The 14065-nt window shown below is 40.3% G+C and overlaps 2 protein-coding genes across 2 annotated transcripts in view; both read left to right on the top strand.

The window, feature by feature from the left end:
- LOC138951045 (uncharacterized) overlaps positions 1–14065 on the top strand; it is a 511167-nt gene that overhangs the window by 268694 nt on the left and 228408 nt on the right. The gene's annotated exons all lie outside the window — the stretch shown is intronic.
- Positions 660–13886, top strand: LOC138951048 (uncharacterized). The gene is made up of 4 exons (XM_070322730.1): positions 660–770; positions 11421–11549; positions 12094–12249; positions 12816–13886. The coding sequence occupies exons 1-4, from the start codon at positions 768–770 to the stop codon at positions 12879–12881; spliced, it is 354 nt and encodes a 117-aa protein (XP_070178831.1). The 5' UTR covers positions 660–767; the 3' UTR covers positions 12882–13886.

Raw genomic sequence — 14065 nt, 5'->3', positions numbered from 1 at the left:
TGTCTTCAAACGATAAGATCTAACCTTATGAGAACCAGTTGTCTGTAAATCTTGTTAATTACTTGTGATCCCTAAAAGACTACTAAACACAATAAAAAGTATTACCCTTTCAGTTTGCCGCCACATGGTACTGGTAGCCATTACCGGAAGTACGAAAAAAATTAACCGGAGTGACGTCCCTTGTGGAGTGTCAGCGCATCTGCCAACAAAGGCAGAAAAGTTCACACACCACGGTGTGTGAAACGGCACACACTCAAATCAGGCCAAATGTCGAAAGTGGGATTTTTACGAGATAATGCTTCAGCGACGTTTTGGGGTCATTTGTCACTCTTTGTACCATGTACACAAAATGGGTTCATCAAAAAGAACCCACTTATTTTGGTGAACCCATTTGTGGTGAGTGTTTCCAACAAAAAGACCCCACTTGGTCACATTAGAACGCACACACACACACACACACACACACACACACACACACACACACACACACACACACACACACACACACACACACACACAAACACACACACACACACACACACACAAACACATGTATATAAACATGCTGCCGAACACTGCAAAGTGTCCATGCTTTTCTTTATCTTTCATTGTATCAGTTGAATGCATTCATTAGAGTCCCTCTCCTCTTCCAGTGCTGCACGTGTGACGAGGAATCAGATTGCACAAAGAGCGACAACTGTGAATGCTGCATCAAAAACAGACGATGCTTTGGGCCTTGCCTTGCAACTTGTTGTACAAACAACAAAATGGTAAGTATAACCGGGATATAGAGACAACGCACTCGCTGAAACTTGTCATGAGTGTTACGGCTGGAATTTTCGTGTGTATGTCTGTATGTATATTTACTCCTATCAGAAATTGTGCGTGCTTCTCTCTGTTTACTGCCTAGTCTTCCCACACACACACAACACTCCAACCAGGCACAAAGACAAGAACACGGTTACGGCCCTTTGCCCCTGTTCCTCTATTGAAATATTCAATCAACACAACATAAACATATTATTTCCCATGCATTCTACAAATCACTCTCACTCAACATAAAAGTTTCTATTTCTGTCAATATACAGAAATCTAGCTGCACAGAAATACACACATGTTACTTTCTCATGCAGTCTATAAGTCACGTGCACACACGTAGAACACTTCAAGCTTTGTTCCGTGGGAGCCTGTCTGCCCCACTACACACGAAGTCATTGTCTCAGGCAATACTTCTGTCAATTGTCATTTCTGTTACACACAGATAAAAAATCACGAACGCTCTACGTCTCGTGTTTGTTAACTTGGGGAACTTATCTCCACACAGCTCTCTCGCCGGTTACGTCTTTCCAGTCGTACTCACACAATACAGTGACATGCCCTGGTCCACACCACCCACGCAAACTGTCTTCGCGTGGTGGAATGGGACGGGGTCCCCGTTCTTCAGCGCTTCACGCTGACTCCCTCCTGCGCCCCCGAAACTCACGGCTCAGGACGCAAAGGCGGAACCTCCCGTCTCGTCTCCCCACTTCCGCGGCTACCCACTCAGCCCGGGATGCTAAAATACAAAAGTTTAAACTACCATAAGTCTCCATACCTGAATAAACTTTTCTACTCAATAATACTGACATTCTTTATCACTACCGTCAACTAACTTATGCGGTTACAGTATATACACCCGCTTACTCATAAGCGACTTCATTTCCGAAAAACATGTCAACATTCTCTTTTCAACAATGGCTGACAACAGCGCACGCTTTTCAGCCAATTCACACATGACTCTCCCGGTCATTTCTCAAGTCAATATTTCCAAGCAAAATAATATCTCCGAGCAAAATACAATTCAATAAATACCTGTAAACACAGCAGTTGAATCCTACGATTCCATTTCCGCGGCACGAGTCGTACCAACCGACCTCCAGCGCCCGGTGAGAAACTTTACCAAAAAGAGACCCGTCTTATCCCTTCAACGGTCTGGAAAGCTCTGCCTGTCTACGGTCTATAAAACGCGACCTCAGTTAATACTCTTCTCTGATTGGTCACATCTCACACATGACAGCACTGCACTCCACGAGTGATATTTTACTGTGCGGTGCCTACTCAAAGTTTGTGGCCCATGAAATTTTATACACCTGCGTCACATAACTCCAATACAAAATTATGTACAAATCCCTTTGTCACAATTAGTGTCTCATGCAATAAAGATATTATTACCATTCTACACTACTCGTCATAAAAAAACAGTTTGTTCAATCGGACAGGGTACATCTTTATATCTAAAACTCGTTCTGATATGTCAATTAACAGCAGAACTAATAACACACAAAACTTGAAATTCCGTGTGTAGTTCACGACATGTGTCAGCACAAATCACTGAAGGTTTGAAGACCATGCGTTAACGAGTTACTCAAACGTACCATTTTTGGCTCACGTAAGTGTAGCCTATGCGATGATAAACTTTGTCTGTCTGTGCGTGCGTGCGTGCGTGCGTGCGTGTGTGTGTGATAGAAACTTTAACATTTCCGAGTCTATGGATAAAGCTCGCATAAGAAGATTACGTCTCGGTCAAAAGTGTTTGACGTGTGTGATAGAAACTATTTGAAGACGTCACATTATGACGTAAGAGGGTTGGACGTCACGCAAAGGAATTACTGAAAGTCTCGGTCATTGTTATTGTGAGCGGGCCGAGACTAATTGGCAGATCCAGGGTCTCCCTTTCTTGCACAGTTTCACCTATGCTTACTGTGTGTGTGTGTGTGTGTGTGTGTGTGTGTGTGTGTGTGTGTGTGTGTGTGTGTGTGTGTGTGTGTGTGTGTGTGTGTGTGTGTGTGTGTGTGTGTGTGTGTGTAAGTGTGTGTGTGTGTGTAAGTGTGTTTATAAGTGTGTGTGTGTGTGACAGAGTGATTGAGTTTGTGTTACTGTTTGTCGATTTCTTACGTGAGCCTTGAAGGCTTCGCCTCTTGTTTTCTCATTACCCACTAAAACGGCTTCAAAAACTGCAGTTTATGCCAGCTGAGAGGATTGACACCTACACCGCTCAGCATGCCATAGCGTCCATGTTAGACAAGATATGTGAACAAAACTGACTGATTTGGATGCAGATTTAATTTGTCTGTCTAATCACATGCTAAACATGTTTCGCTTTAGCAGTTCTGATTTTGTGTCAATTTTAACGCTGGAACCTTGATTTTGCGAATTTGATTTTAGGGGGTGTCTGTGTTGTATCGACACTACGTCATGTAAACTCAATCTGTTTTCTGGATAAGTTAGGAGAATAGATGGCCTTTCCAGTCAAATAATTGGTTTTACGATAAACGGCCTCATCAGAAAGATCTGCCCTCAAACGCATGTGTAAAGTTTTTTTATGACGAGTAGTGTAGGGCCCCATTTGACTATTTGACCAATCAGGGCTGATTCTTTGTGACCCGCTAAAAGTTATAACGGTCAAGACCCTTTTTGTTTGTCACTCTAAAAATAACAAAGACAAACTAACATTTTGAATTAAGCATATCAGGATGACCTATTCTAATTTACGACACTTTGTACTTTTTAACAATATAATACTTTACCATGTTGAAATACCGAAAAGTCAAGTTTGTCAGAAGGTAGATGTGAACAGAATGGCAATGCAACACCCACCTTCTCGGATTGCTGTGCTGTGCTGAGCTTGATTTTGAATTGCTTGGTTACATTTTTGAAGAAGCAAACTGAAGTTGACTAACCGAATTTATGTCAAATGTAGTTTTACATTATTTCCTTACTGTTGTGATGTTGATTCTGAATCTGTCCCTTTCTCTTTGATAACAAAAAGCCTGTTTAGTCAGGTGAGAGATGTCTGTGTGAGAACTCTTCAGATGTTAATAATTATTCATGAGGTCAGGTAAGTGGTTGGCAGCATGAGGTCACGTTTGTGAGGTCACGACCCTCGGTTCAACACCCGTCTTTATTTGAGCTGTTCCTTCCATCGTATACACAGGGTCGCTTCGCTAATTATTTTGGTTGAAATAAGCCGGTAATAAAACCGTTATGTCTAATATCCTGACTGTTAGCAAATAAACACACAAATGTCTCAAAAATAACGGCTCGTGTTGTTTTATATTTCCTCGACATGTCTGTATAATCACACGCTTACAGTCAGCATTTTAGAAATAAATCATAATATCGTTCAGATAAAATCTATTTTTCAAAGTACACAATCGTGTAATTTGTGAAGCGGTCAAAGTAAGAACAGTCGCCTGGACATTAAAGGTCTTTTTTAGGCATTGCTGTTGAACACGTATAAATGCTGTTTAAAAACCTGATTGTCGTTACTTTTTAGGGAGACCGCACGTTCCAAAACAATAAAACGCGGCCATGACTTTGCGAATTGTTGTCAAATTGCACTCAATGCCAATAATATGCCAATTGAAACAGTTACAGGGTTAAACGAAAGTTTTTAGGAAGAAAGAAAAAACAAATACTTGTAACCAGAAGCATGGCAGATGTATAATGTAATCAACAAGCGCATTTCTTCAATGAAGGCACACAGCAGTGCTATAGTCTCTAATGTCTGGGGTCTTGTTACGTGCTGTCTTTTTGGTCTTTTCAATGGTTATCACGTTTCACGGAGATCGAGGTTCCATAAACCATAGCTTCACCAACAATCTGTTTGGTGAAAAACTATTTTTTTTAATTATGCTTTGATTTTAGGCAAGCTTTTTTCTCGAAATATCTTGAACAGCATAGCTTTGGCGACAAACAAGAATTATTCCCCCCTCTGCTTCTTTACCTCTGTAAACTTGTAGGGGTAGTTATTTTTCGATAATGACCCAGCAACCAAACAAATAACGACCCAGCAACAGCCTGAATCCTCGATAGTGCAATGGGTTGAGAAGTTGTTCTGTTTCGGTACTACTTTTTGCGACTGAAAAGTTCCGAACGCTCTAACGTACGAAGTATACATCTCTGGAGCAAACAATACAAACATACCGCATTTAAATTAACAACTACAGGCCTGAACACATGAATCTTCATATAAAATCCATGAGTTCGGTTGTTTTCTGAATCTAGATTTGCCGTGCTCAAACGTTCATCACAAGCAATTTCCCGCAAGGCAAGTAACTCATACTTTGTCTAGCGACAAGAGTAGTTCCCCTTCTTTTCACTCAGTTTCTTCGACAACAGACTGCAATCCGACGGTCAGTTTTCAACAATATTTCATTTAATAAACAGATCACACGCAACCAAATGCACACATCTTATCAATTTAAACAACATAAAGCGGTTTCATACACTATTTTCCCCAGAAAACTGAACTTCATACAGTTTTTAACGTTGGAACACGGGTGCAAAAGTTCGTCTGCTAGTCCCATTTGACGAAAGAACATTATCCTAATCGATACCAAAACATATACAGAACACACAATATCTGCCTTTGCCGCCACAGCAGAATAACAGCATATCTGTGTACTTGATTTTAGTCCAAAATAGGAAAACTGACAAGAAGTGTTAACAGAATGGAATGATTTGCACGGAACTATACAACCGCGCATTAATCGATCGCCTGCGCAGGTTGACTGGTTGAGTGAATAGGATTCGATCAAACTTTCGCAAAAAACCTCCTTTTTTCTTTGAATAACTGAAGAAAGGAGGAATAAAGAGGTTACACACCTCGTCTCAGTGATTATAAAAAATAATGGTCTCAGTTCGCGGTCATGAAAAAGCTCGCTAAAGCTCGCATTTTTCATGATCCGCTAACTTCGACCATTATTTTTAATAATCACTGAGACTCGGCATGTAACCTCTACGTATTCACCATAATTTACAGAATTGTTTTTGGTCAGGAAAGATCATATTGTAGAAAGAACATTTTTTTCTTTGTTTTTATCGGAGACAAAAAGTAGGTCATGTGAAGTTATATCACAAGATTTAGTCAATCTGAAACTAAAAGATTGACACTGTAAAAATCGGGATCAGACAGTCATCAGAAAACGTTTTGTTTAAATGTAAAAAGTAAAACAAGTTGGACTAAACATGGCATTTTGTTTTCATTTTACGTTTCGTAGTGGTGGAATGAATCAATCTGATTATAAAACAGGGATATTGAATATCAGTTTAAAACATTGAGTGACATTCTGACTTCATTTACAAAGAAAAAAACACAGCAGCAATTTCTTTTCATGAAATATGAACTGTTTCAGTATGGAGCAACACTAGAATTCATTCTGTGACGCGCGCATACGAGGGGCGTTGTGATATTAGAGAGGATAAGTGTACAGTGTTAATTAGTGGTTGTGGCTATCGGTACTTTTTTAAGTGGTGACATCAGCGTTTTGTGCGCAGTTCCAAGGTTAGGGGTCGGAGTTTACGTCTGCTTCCTTTGATCTGCTAACACGCTGTGGTTAAATCGAAAGAAATAACGAGCCCTGAACTGTATGTGAAAACTCAGCGAACGCGTGTTTATATTCACACAATTCTTTATAACTAGTATGTTCCTGAACAACTTAATGCTACAAATATCAGTTTCATGTGTGATTTATTCCAGGTTTGATGCATGGAATTCTCAGCCGAAGAAATGAATCGGAATGAGTGAATCTGCAGACAGAGACAGATAAACCCAAACACTTTTCTTCTAGCGCATTCCACTTTCTGAAGATTGTGTACACGTTGAACGTTCTGCAGGCCCCTAATCAACACTTCTTTGGTTCAAACGTATTAACTAAAGAAACATTACGATTTACAACATTGTACTAATCGTTTCCTTTGTTCTTGTTTTCGGCTATGTCGTCTGCTCCGTGTATGACTTTTTTTCTTTTTTCAACTAAAGAATCAAAGCATGGGACGTTACTCTTTTTATATTTAGTCAAGTTTTGACTAAATATTTTAACATCGAGGGGGAATCGAGACGAGGGTCGTGGTGTATGTGTGTGTGTGTGTGTGTATGTGTGTGTGTATGTGTGTGTGTGTGTGTGTGTGCGTGCGTGTAGAGCGATTCAGACCAAACTACTGGACCGATCTTTATGAAATTTGACATGAAAGTTCCTGGGTATGATATCCCCATACGTTTTTTTCATTTTTTTGATAAATGTCTTTGATGACGTCATATCCGGCTTTTCGTGAAAGTTGAGGCGGCACTGTCACGCCCTCATTTTTCAACCAAATTGGTTCAAATTTTGGTCAAGTAATCTTCGACGAAGCCCGGGGTTCGGTATTGCATTTCAGCTTGGTGGCTTAAAAATTAATTAATGACTTTGGTCATTAAAAATCGGAAAATTGTAAAAAAAAATAAACATTTATAAAACGATCTAAATTTACGTTTATCTTATTCTCCATCTTTTGCTGATTCCAAAAACATATAAATATGTTATATTCGGATTAAAAACAAGCTCTGAAAATTAAATATATAAAAATTATTATCAAAATTAAATTGTCCAAATCAATTTAAAAACACTTTCATCTTATTCCTTGTCGGTTCCTGATTCCAAAAACATATAGATATGATATGTTTGGATTAAAAACACGCTCAGAAAGTTAAAACAAAGAGAGGTACAGAAAAGCGTGCTATCCTTCTTAGCGCAACTACTACCCCGCTCTTCTTGTCAATTTCACTGCCTTTGCCATGAGCGGTGGACTGACGATGCTACGAGTATACGGTCTTGCTGAAAAATGGCAGCTACTTGACTAAATATTGTATTTTCGCCTTACGCGACTTGTTTATTGTTGCATCAGTTGTTTTCCCTCCCATTACGTAAACGAAGGTGAAACTAAACGCACAGGCCAAGACGCCATTGTCAGTTTCGTTAGCGAAACTCGTAATGATACATAGATTATCCTTAATTATACAACTCCTGTAAAGCAACCGAGGAGTGGATTAAGTCTAGCTGATTATTTTTAGACAAGTGAGAAATTAGAACGAACTACTTTACACCCAAAAATCACACGTGGATTATTCGAAGTTTGAATAAAGAGGGCTAAAAAATAATCAATACTAGAATTTATTTTTAGAACAAAACATCATTTGAAACCCAGACGATTGGACCCTGTTGCGGAAGAATACAACGTTGACTCAAAACTGTAACAACAATGGCTGACGTGTATAAAGTACACGCATACCTCGCCAGGTTTGTTTCTGTGACTAGTCGACAGACGATGCCATTTGCTTTGTGTGTGTTTTTGTTGTTGCTTACTGTACATGACATACATTACGTGTAAAATCCAGTTCTTTAACAGGCAACAAACCTTGCAAATTTCCAGAAGCTGCAATCTGAAGCGACCTATCTCTGATGTTTAACACAAAATCAGCAAACTCCTGTCACATAGAACGTCCATTGTACAGTGCAATGTTGAAATGAAGTTACCGGTCTGAAACATTTAGTCGTTTCTTCTGAGACAATCCTTGTTCTCTTATCATCTACAGATTTACCGCAGTCTTCATCACGCGAATTCCCAACAGAAGTCAGACTTTCGAACATACAATATACGTAGGCAAGCATGATACGTCATGACGTCATATGATTCCTAGCATATTGACGTAATGCTAAACATCCGGTTATCTCGAGTTTTCTCCGTAATACATGTCCGTGGGTTTTTCAATGTTCGGTTATTTCCGTGGCTTCATGCGGAAAGGGAACCGTCATCTGCAATCAATGACATGGACCATTCTGGTACTTGTTGCTGACAAAAACATGATTTTAACACAGAATTTAATGTCAGAATAGCTATATAAACGCTATTGTGTTTTCATCGTAGCAATAGGGTCCGATATTTAGACTCGAACAAGTATAATGCGACTCGTCTTCGACTCGTCGGCATTATACTTGTCTCGTCTAAATATCGGGCCCTATTGCTACGCTGAAAACACAATAGCTGGTATTAATTTTCATCTTTTGTGAAAACAGGTTTACACTGGAGCAGCCGAAACAAATACTTTAACACAGTAGCCCCTGAGTATGCGGAATGAATCGAATCGACTATAACATAGGGAAGATGACACTCTGCTGGCTTCAGTAACAAGAAAACGAGAAAACACTACATTAGCATTATCTTTTAAATAAATAGCAACGTTTCCAATGTTGAGCAACACACACATTACAATTCGACATAAAAACAATTCAGCCAATTCATACCACACGAGATATTATACATAGATCCATCCTATTTTTCCGCCACTTGCTCGCAGAATTACCGGAAACTAAACCCAGGTAAAACCTCTTTATTTGTTGCGAAAGAGAAGATTTATTTTAGGACCAGTAATTCCATCCTCTCAAGTGCATGGCTATCACACAGAGCAAGAGCACTGAACACACCACGGATAGTGTTTAAGATAGTATATCGAAAGCGCCATTTTTGAAAGTGTTCTGACGATTTGGACCTTAAAAAGTTCAAGGGACATTCGCTGTACTGTAATTTAGAAACACCTGCAATGATTTGTTCAAAATTGCTCCAAAACTATGCCAAATAATTAAATGAATTTTAATCAGCGAGCCGTTTGCATCGCCCAGGGGCCAGTTTCATAAGCCAGAAACACAGTCGACCAACTGCAGTTGTCCGAGAGAACCACAGTAATCCGACGTTATCGGGTTTCACGAACAAAATTTCAGTCGGCCGACTGCGGGTCGTCTCACCGGAAGTTGGCCAAACACGGTGATGCTCTCCCCCCAACACTGTGTTCGGCTTACTGCGGTAAACCGAAAATAAATGTAATTATCCGCACAGTCAATGGCAGAATGCTCACACTTGTTTGGATTGTGAGCCAAACCTTGTGATTGTTCTTCGAAATGTATCTATCATGACGCAGTAATCCAGGAGACAAGTCAGGGTTATGTCTTGAAGACGTCACATTATGGCGTAAGAGGGTTCGACGTCACGCGAAGGAATTACTGAAAGTCTCGGTCATTGTTATTTTGAGCGGGCCGAGACTTGTTTTTTCTTCGAAATCGGCCATTTCCACGTGCGAATGAGCAAACGGAAGTGGTAATGTTGCTAAATTTAGCCCTCGACTTGGCCATTCGGATTACTGTACAGTCGGTCGACTGCGGTTGTCCGCGGGTGACGGTGATTCGCTCATGAAACGCGCTTTTTGGTGACCCGGCGATCAACCACAGTCCATCGACTGGGCAGTCGATCGACTGTCAGTCGGTTCACTGCTATCTTATGAAACTGGCCCCAGCTCTCCTGTCAGGAGTAAGGACTCCGGTCGTCATTATTATTGATTTAGTTTTCATAGATACACATTCGTCAAAGCAGATTAAGACCGTTGGATTGAGGAAGTCAAACCTACAGTCTAGCTCACGCATGCAAATTCCGTGACATACAGGGCTAAAACGCTTCGCATAACAGAATCAAACACGATGTACGTTGGAGAATATTACGGTCTGTTATGACTACAAACCACGGCGTTCAGATTTGAAAAATAGAACGCTCAAACACTAATTTTAAGACCTTTTCCGTTAGTGTTGTCATCTATTCAACTCCAAAAACGAACTCTGCAGCTCTCGGCTCAATTTCAAATTTGTATCTCGAGGAATACCGCATGAAATACTCAGGGTCGAAAGGTATGACGAAAACTAGGAGTCGCGCAAAGTGCGTCACAATGAGCATTACAGTCTGGGATTCCTACTCAAAACACAGCCGTTTTCAATTGAGTAACTCAGTGCTCAAACGTTTATTTTAAGGTATTCCTGGTGTGTGGTCACATAATTACAACCCCCAACCTGAACTGTATAGCTCTTGGGTCGATTTGAGTTTTGAGACAGTTTTCTTATTGGATATAATCCCTTTAAGTGCACACGCCGCTCTGGTCTCTGTGGTGTTGTTATAATATTCTATAGAATCATAGAATGTCTACATTGCTTGGACACTTTAACTGAGCGTCTCTGTCCCATATGACCGCCCATCTGTTGTGTGTGGTCAGTGAACGGAGCAGTCAGGCTCCCAGTACTGGGTACACTCTAAATTTTATAACACTTTGAGAACACTGAAAGTGTTTAGTGTTCTCAATGTGTTATCCTGAAGCATCTTCTGCTACCTGAACACTTTTGGAACACATGGTAAACACTTTTTTGCACAGTGGAACACAAGGTGAACACACGTGTTCAACATGTGTTCCACAAGTGTTCCACTTCGTCTTTTAGTCATGCTCCGAATAAAATAATACATTAAAAATATTTGACCCATGAGCAGATTCAAACCCGAGACCTTCGCCTTGCCATGTCAGCGCTCTACCGATTGAGCTACGGAGACTCGTCGAGATCTAGCGTCGCTTAGAGTATATATATACCCCATAGACCGCTGCGGGACGTTTTTTTGTTTTTGTTTTTAATCGTGTTGTGCTTATATTTTTTCATCAAACGTTTATTTCATCTGAGACATCTAATAAGCGGTAAGTATTAGCATTTTTATTTTTACAATTTAATAATGTTACTAATTGTCCCATCATGCTTCAGCTGGACCTTCTTCTTCTTCTGCGTTCGACGCTTCAGCTGGACCAAAAAAGAACGTTGACACTTTTAGATCTGTGGACCTGTCTGCGTTGTCGCTGCGTTGGGTTTGCTCAGGATTTCCGATTGTTTTCTGTAAGTTGCTTGCTGAGATTTTGTGTCAATTCATCTAAGCTTAGTCACTCGTATTTTTGTTGTAACATGTTACTGTTACTGGTATCAATGGACGTTTGAAGACAATTTCTCTAATTTTGCTGTCACAACGGTTTCAGCTGATCAGTGGACCTTTCACATTAACTCTGCGTTGGTAAACAAACTCTGCTATTTGAATTTGATGTTGCTTTTTATTCTGGTTGATGTGCTTGGTTTTGTGTTATTGTTATACGTGTATGTCCAGGGGTTCCTTATAATGATAATGTTTGTCCAGTGAACGATACCTTCCGCCTGTGGTCAGAGCAACACATTTGCAGATGTTCGGATTATCTTCTTCCTTTGGTTAGATCATAGATGTACGATCTGCACGCTAGATAAAGTGAAGCAGTAGGCTAAAAACAGCATACATTAATTTAATGAAAAACATTCATCATAATCGTGGCCAGGTTGCTTGTGTGCGCAATTTAGAATAATTCTATGCATGCTTGGTTGTATATTTGATTTCACAGATCTATCACACTTTCAGGGAACTGGGAAGCCGTTTGAGCTGATGTGCCATGTGGCCTACACATCTATGCATGTGGCGAATCGATGTGGGCGTAACCTGCGCACATTTCTTCTGAATTGCACTAAGGATGAACAGGAGGCACTGAAGGAGATCAACCCAGACGTGTTTACCAAGGTTTGCATGTCCTGCATTTGCATATAGTGTGTAGTTTTGCAGAGAAATATTGACTTTCAAATTGATCTGATAAGTTTTGTTTGTTTGTTTGCTTAACGCCCAGCCGACCACGAAGGGCCATATCAGGGCGGTGCTGCTTTAACATTTAACGTGCACCACACACAAGACAGAAGTCGCAGCACAGGCTTTATGTCTCACCTATTCACATTATTTTAATTCTACTTTTTGTTCTTAGGGGCAGACTCCTGCTTCAAGAGGGTTTACTTTTTACATTCAGTCGTGTGTGCGTGTGCGTGCATGCGAGTGTCATTGTGTGTTGGGAAGGTGAGAGCGAATTGGACGTGACGTATTTGTTCTCTGTTATGTGACCTATGCCCGTTCTGGAATCAAAAATGTACTATAGTTTACCTGTAACTGCGATTGTTGGAGATCTGCTGACAGCAAGAAGAAGTCCACTATTAGTTAAGATTTACACTTCAGTGTTATCAATTAAGGTACAAACGTTTAACACAAACCTGTTAAGAGTTGGAAATGCATGTACTAAAACTCACTTTTATTTCGAACAGGATGTTCCGGACAGCGAGTTGAAAACTAAACCAAAGACCAAGGGCCTGGAATCCTCCCAACTCTGAAGGGTGTTTTTGTTATCGGACTTTCGTGTGTGAACTTTCAAGATGGCGTTTACCAGTGCTCCGTTCATATTAATAGCAACATATAGTCTACCGAGCAACAAAAGAAACGCGAAAAAATTCTGCAATGTTTGATTGACAAAATCTCGAACAATTATGGAGTTAGAATTATCAAACCACAACATTTTGATGAAGGCATGTTTGACACAGCTGTTGCGTGAGTATTTTGATGCTGCGACTGTTTCAACACACGGGACAAAACGAAGTTTTGGAGGTCTCGCTCAGTCAGCCTTCATCGCGTTCTCTGGCCACTGATCGGACACTGGTTGCTTCCAGTGATGTTCCTGGTATTGTCAGCGGCTGAATTGAATCGATGTCGAAGACGTTGTGGAAGGAAATTGCGATCTTGTCTTATTGGGGTAATGCGAAAAAATCTACCGCGTTGCATAACTGCAGTGCTTCCAATGTCACCAGAACATTGCAGAAGGGGATAAACTGTTGACACATGCACGTTTAAAGCACATGCCAGCGCTTCTGGATCACCCCCAGCTTTAAATCGACCTGGCATTTTGGTGGTGTCAATCTTGGCATCCTGGCTGTTTCAAAAGTGAGACTGGCAGCAAGCGTGTCATGGTCTCTTTTGGTTGCTAATGCATTAGTGAACACATCTCACACATCAGATTTCTCCTGCTCTACTTGCACGTGCTGCGAGCGCGCATTATGGGTTTTACGATAAACCTGCTTGTCCCGTGTGTTAAAACTGTCACAGCATCAAAATAATCACACAAAAGCAAGGTTAAACATGCCTTCATTAAACTTTTGTGGTTTAATAATTCTAACTCTATAATTGATGAAGATTTTGTCAATCAAACAATGACGAATTTTTTCGCGTTTCTTTTGTTGCTCGGTATATTATGTGTTCAACAGTTCCTACCCCAGACCCTTTTTTTCTGCGACTGCTGCAGACATTTCTTTTTGTCAATTAAAAATACTTCTTTGCTCACAAAATTTGATTTTAAGGTCTTTCTGAATTGTATGACAGTGCAGGATGAAAGTGTTCCAAAAGTGTTCTAAAAGTGTTCTAAAAGTGTTCCAAAAGTGTTCCAAAAGTGTTCCAAAAGTGTTCTACAAGTGTTCTAAAAGTGTTCCAAAAGTGTTCTAAAAGTGTTCCAAAAGTGTTCCAAAAG

This window comes from Littorina saxatilis, linkage group LG16 (assembly GCF_037325665.1).
Source record: "Littorina saxatilis isolate snail1 linkage group LG16, US_GU_Lsax_2.0, whole genome shotgun sequence".
Lineage (NCBI taxonomy): Eukaryota > Metazoa > Mollusca > Gastropoda > Littorinimorpha > Littorinidae > Littorina > Littorina saxatilis.
This window is presented reverse-complemented; position numbering and strand designations above follow the sequence as displayed.

Bases quoted from the DNA above. Each gene is read 5' to 3' on its own strand.
- LOC138951048 (XM_070322730.1), top strand. The intron at 11,550-12,093 runs GTAAGTTGCTTG...TCACACTTTCAG, and splicing joins AGGATTTCCGATTGTTTTCT to GGAACTGGGAAGCCGTTTGA. The intron at 12,250-12,815 runs GTTTGCATGTCC...TATTTCGAACAG, and splicing joins ACCCAGACGTGTTTACCAAG to GATGTTCCGGACAGCGAGTT.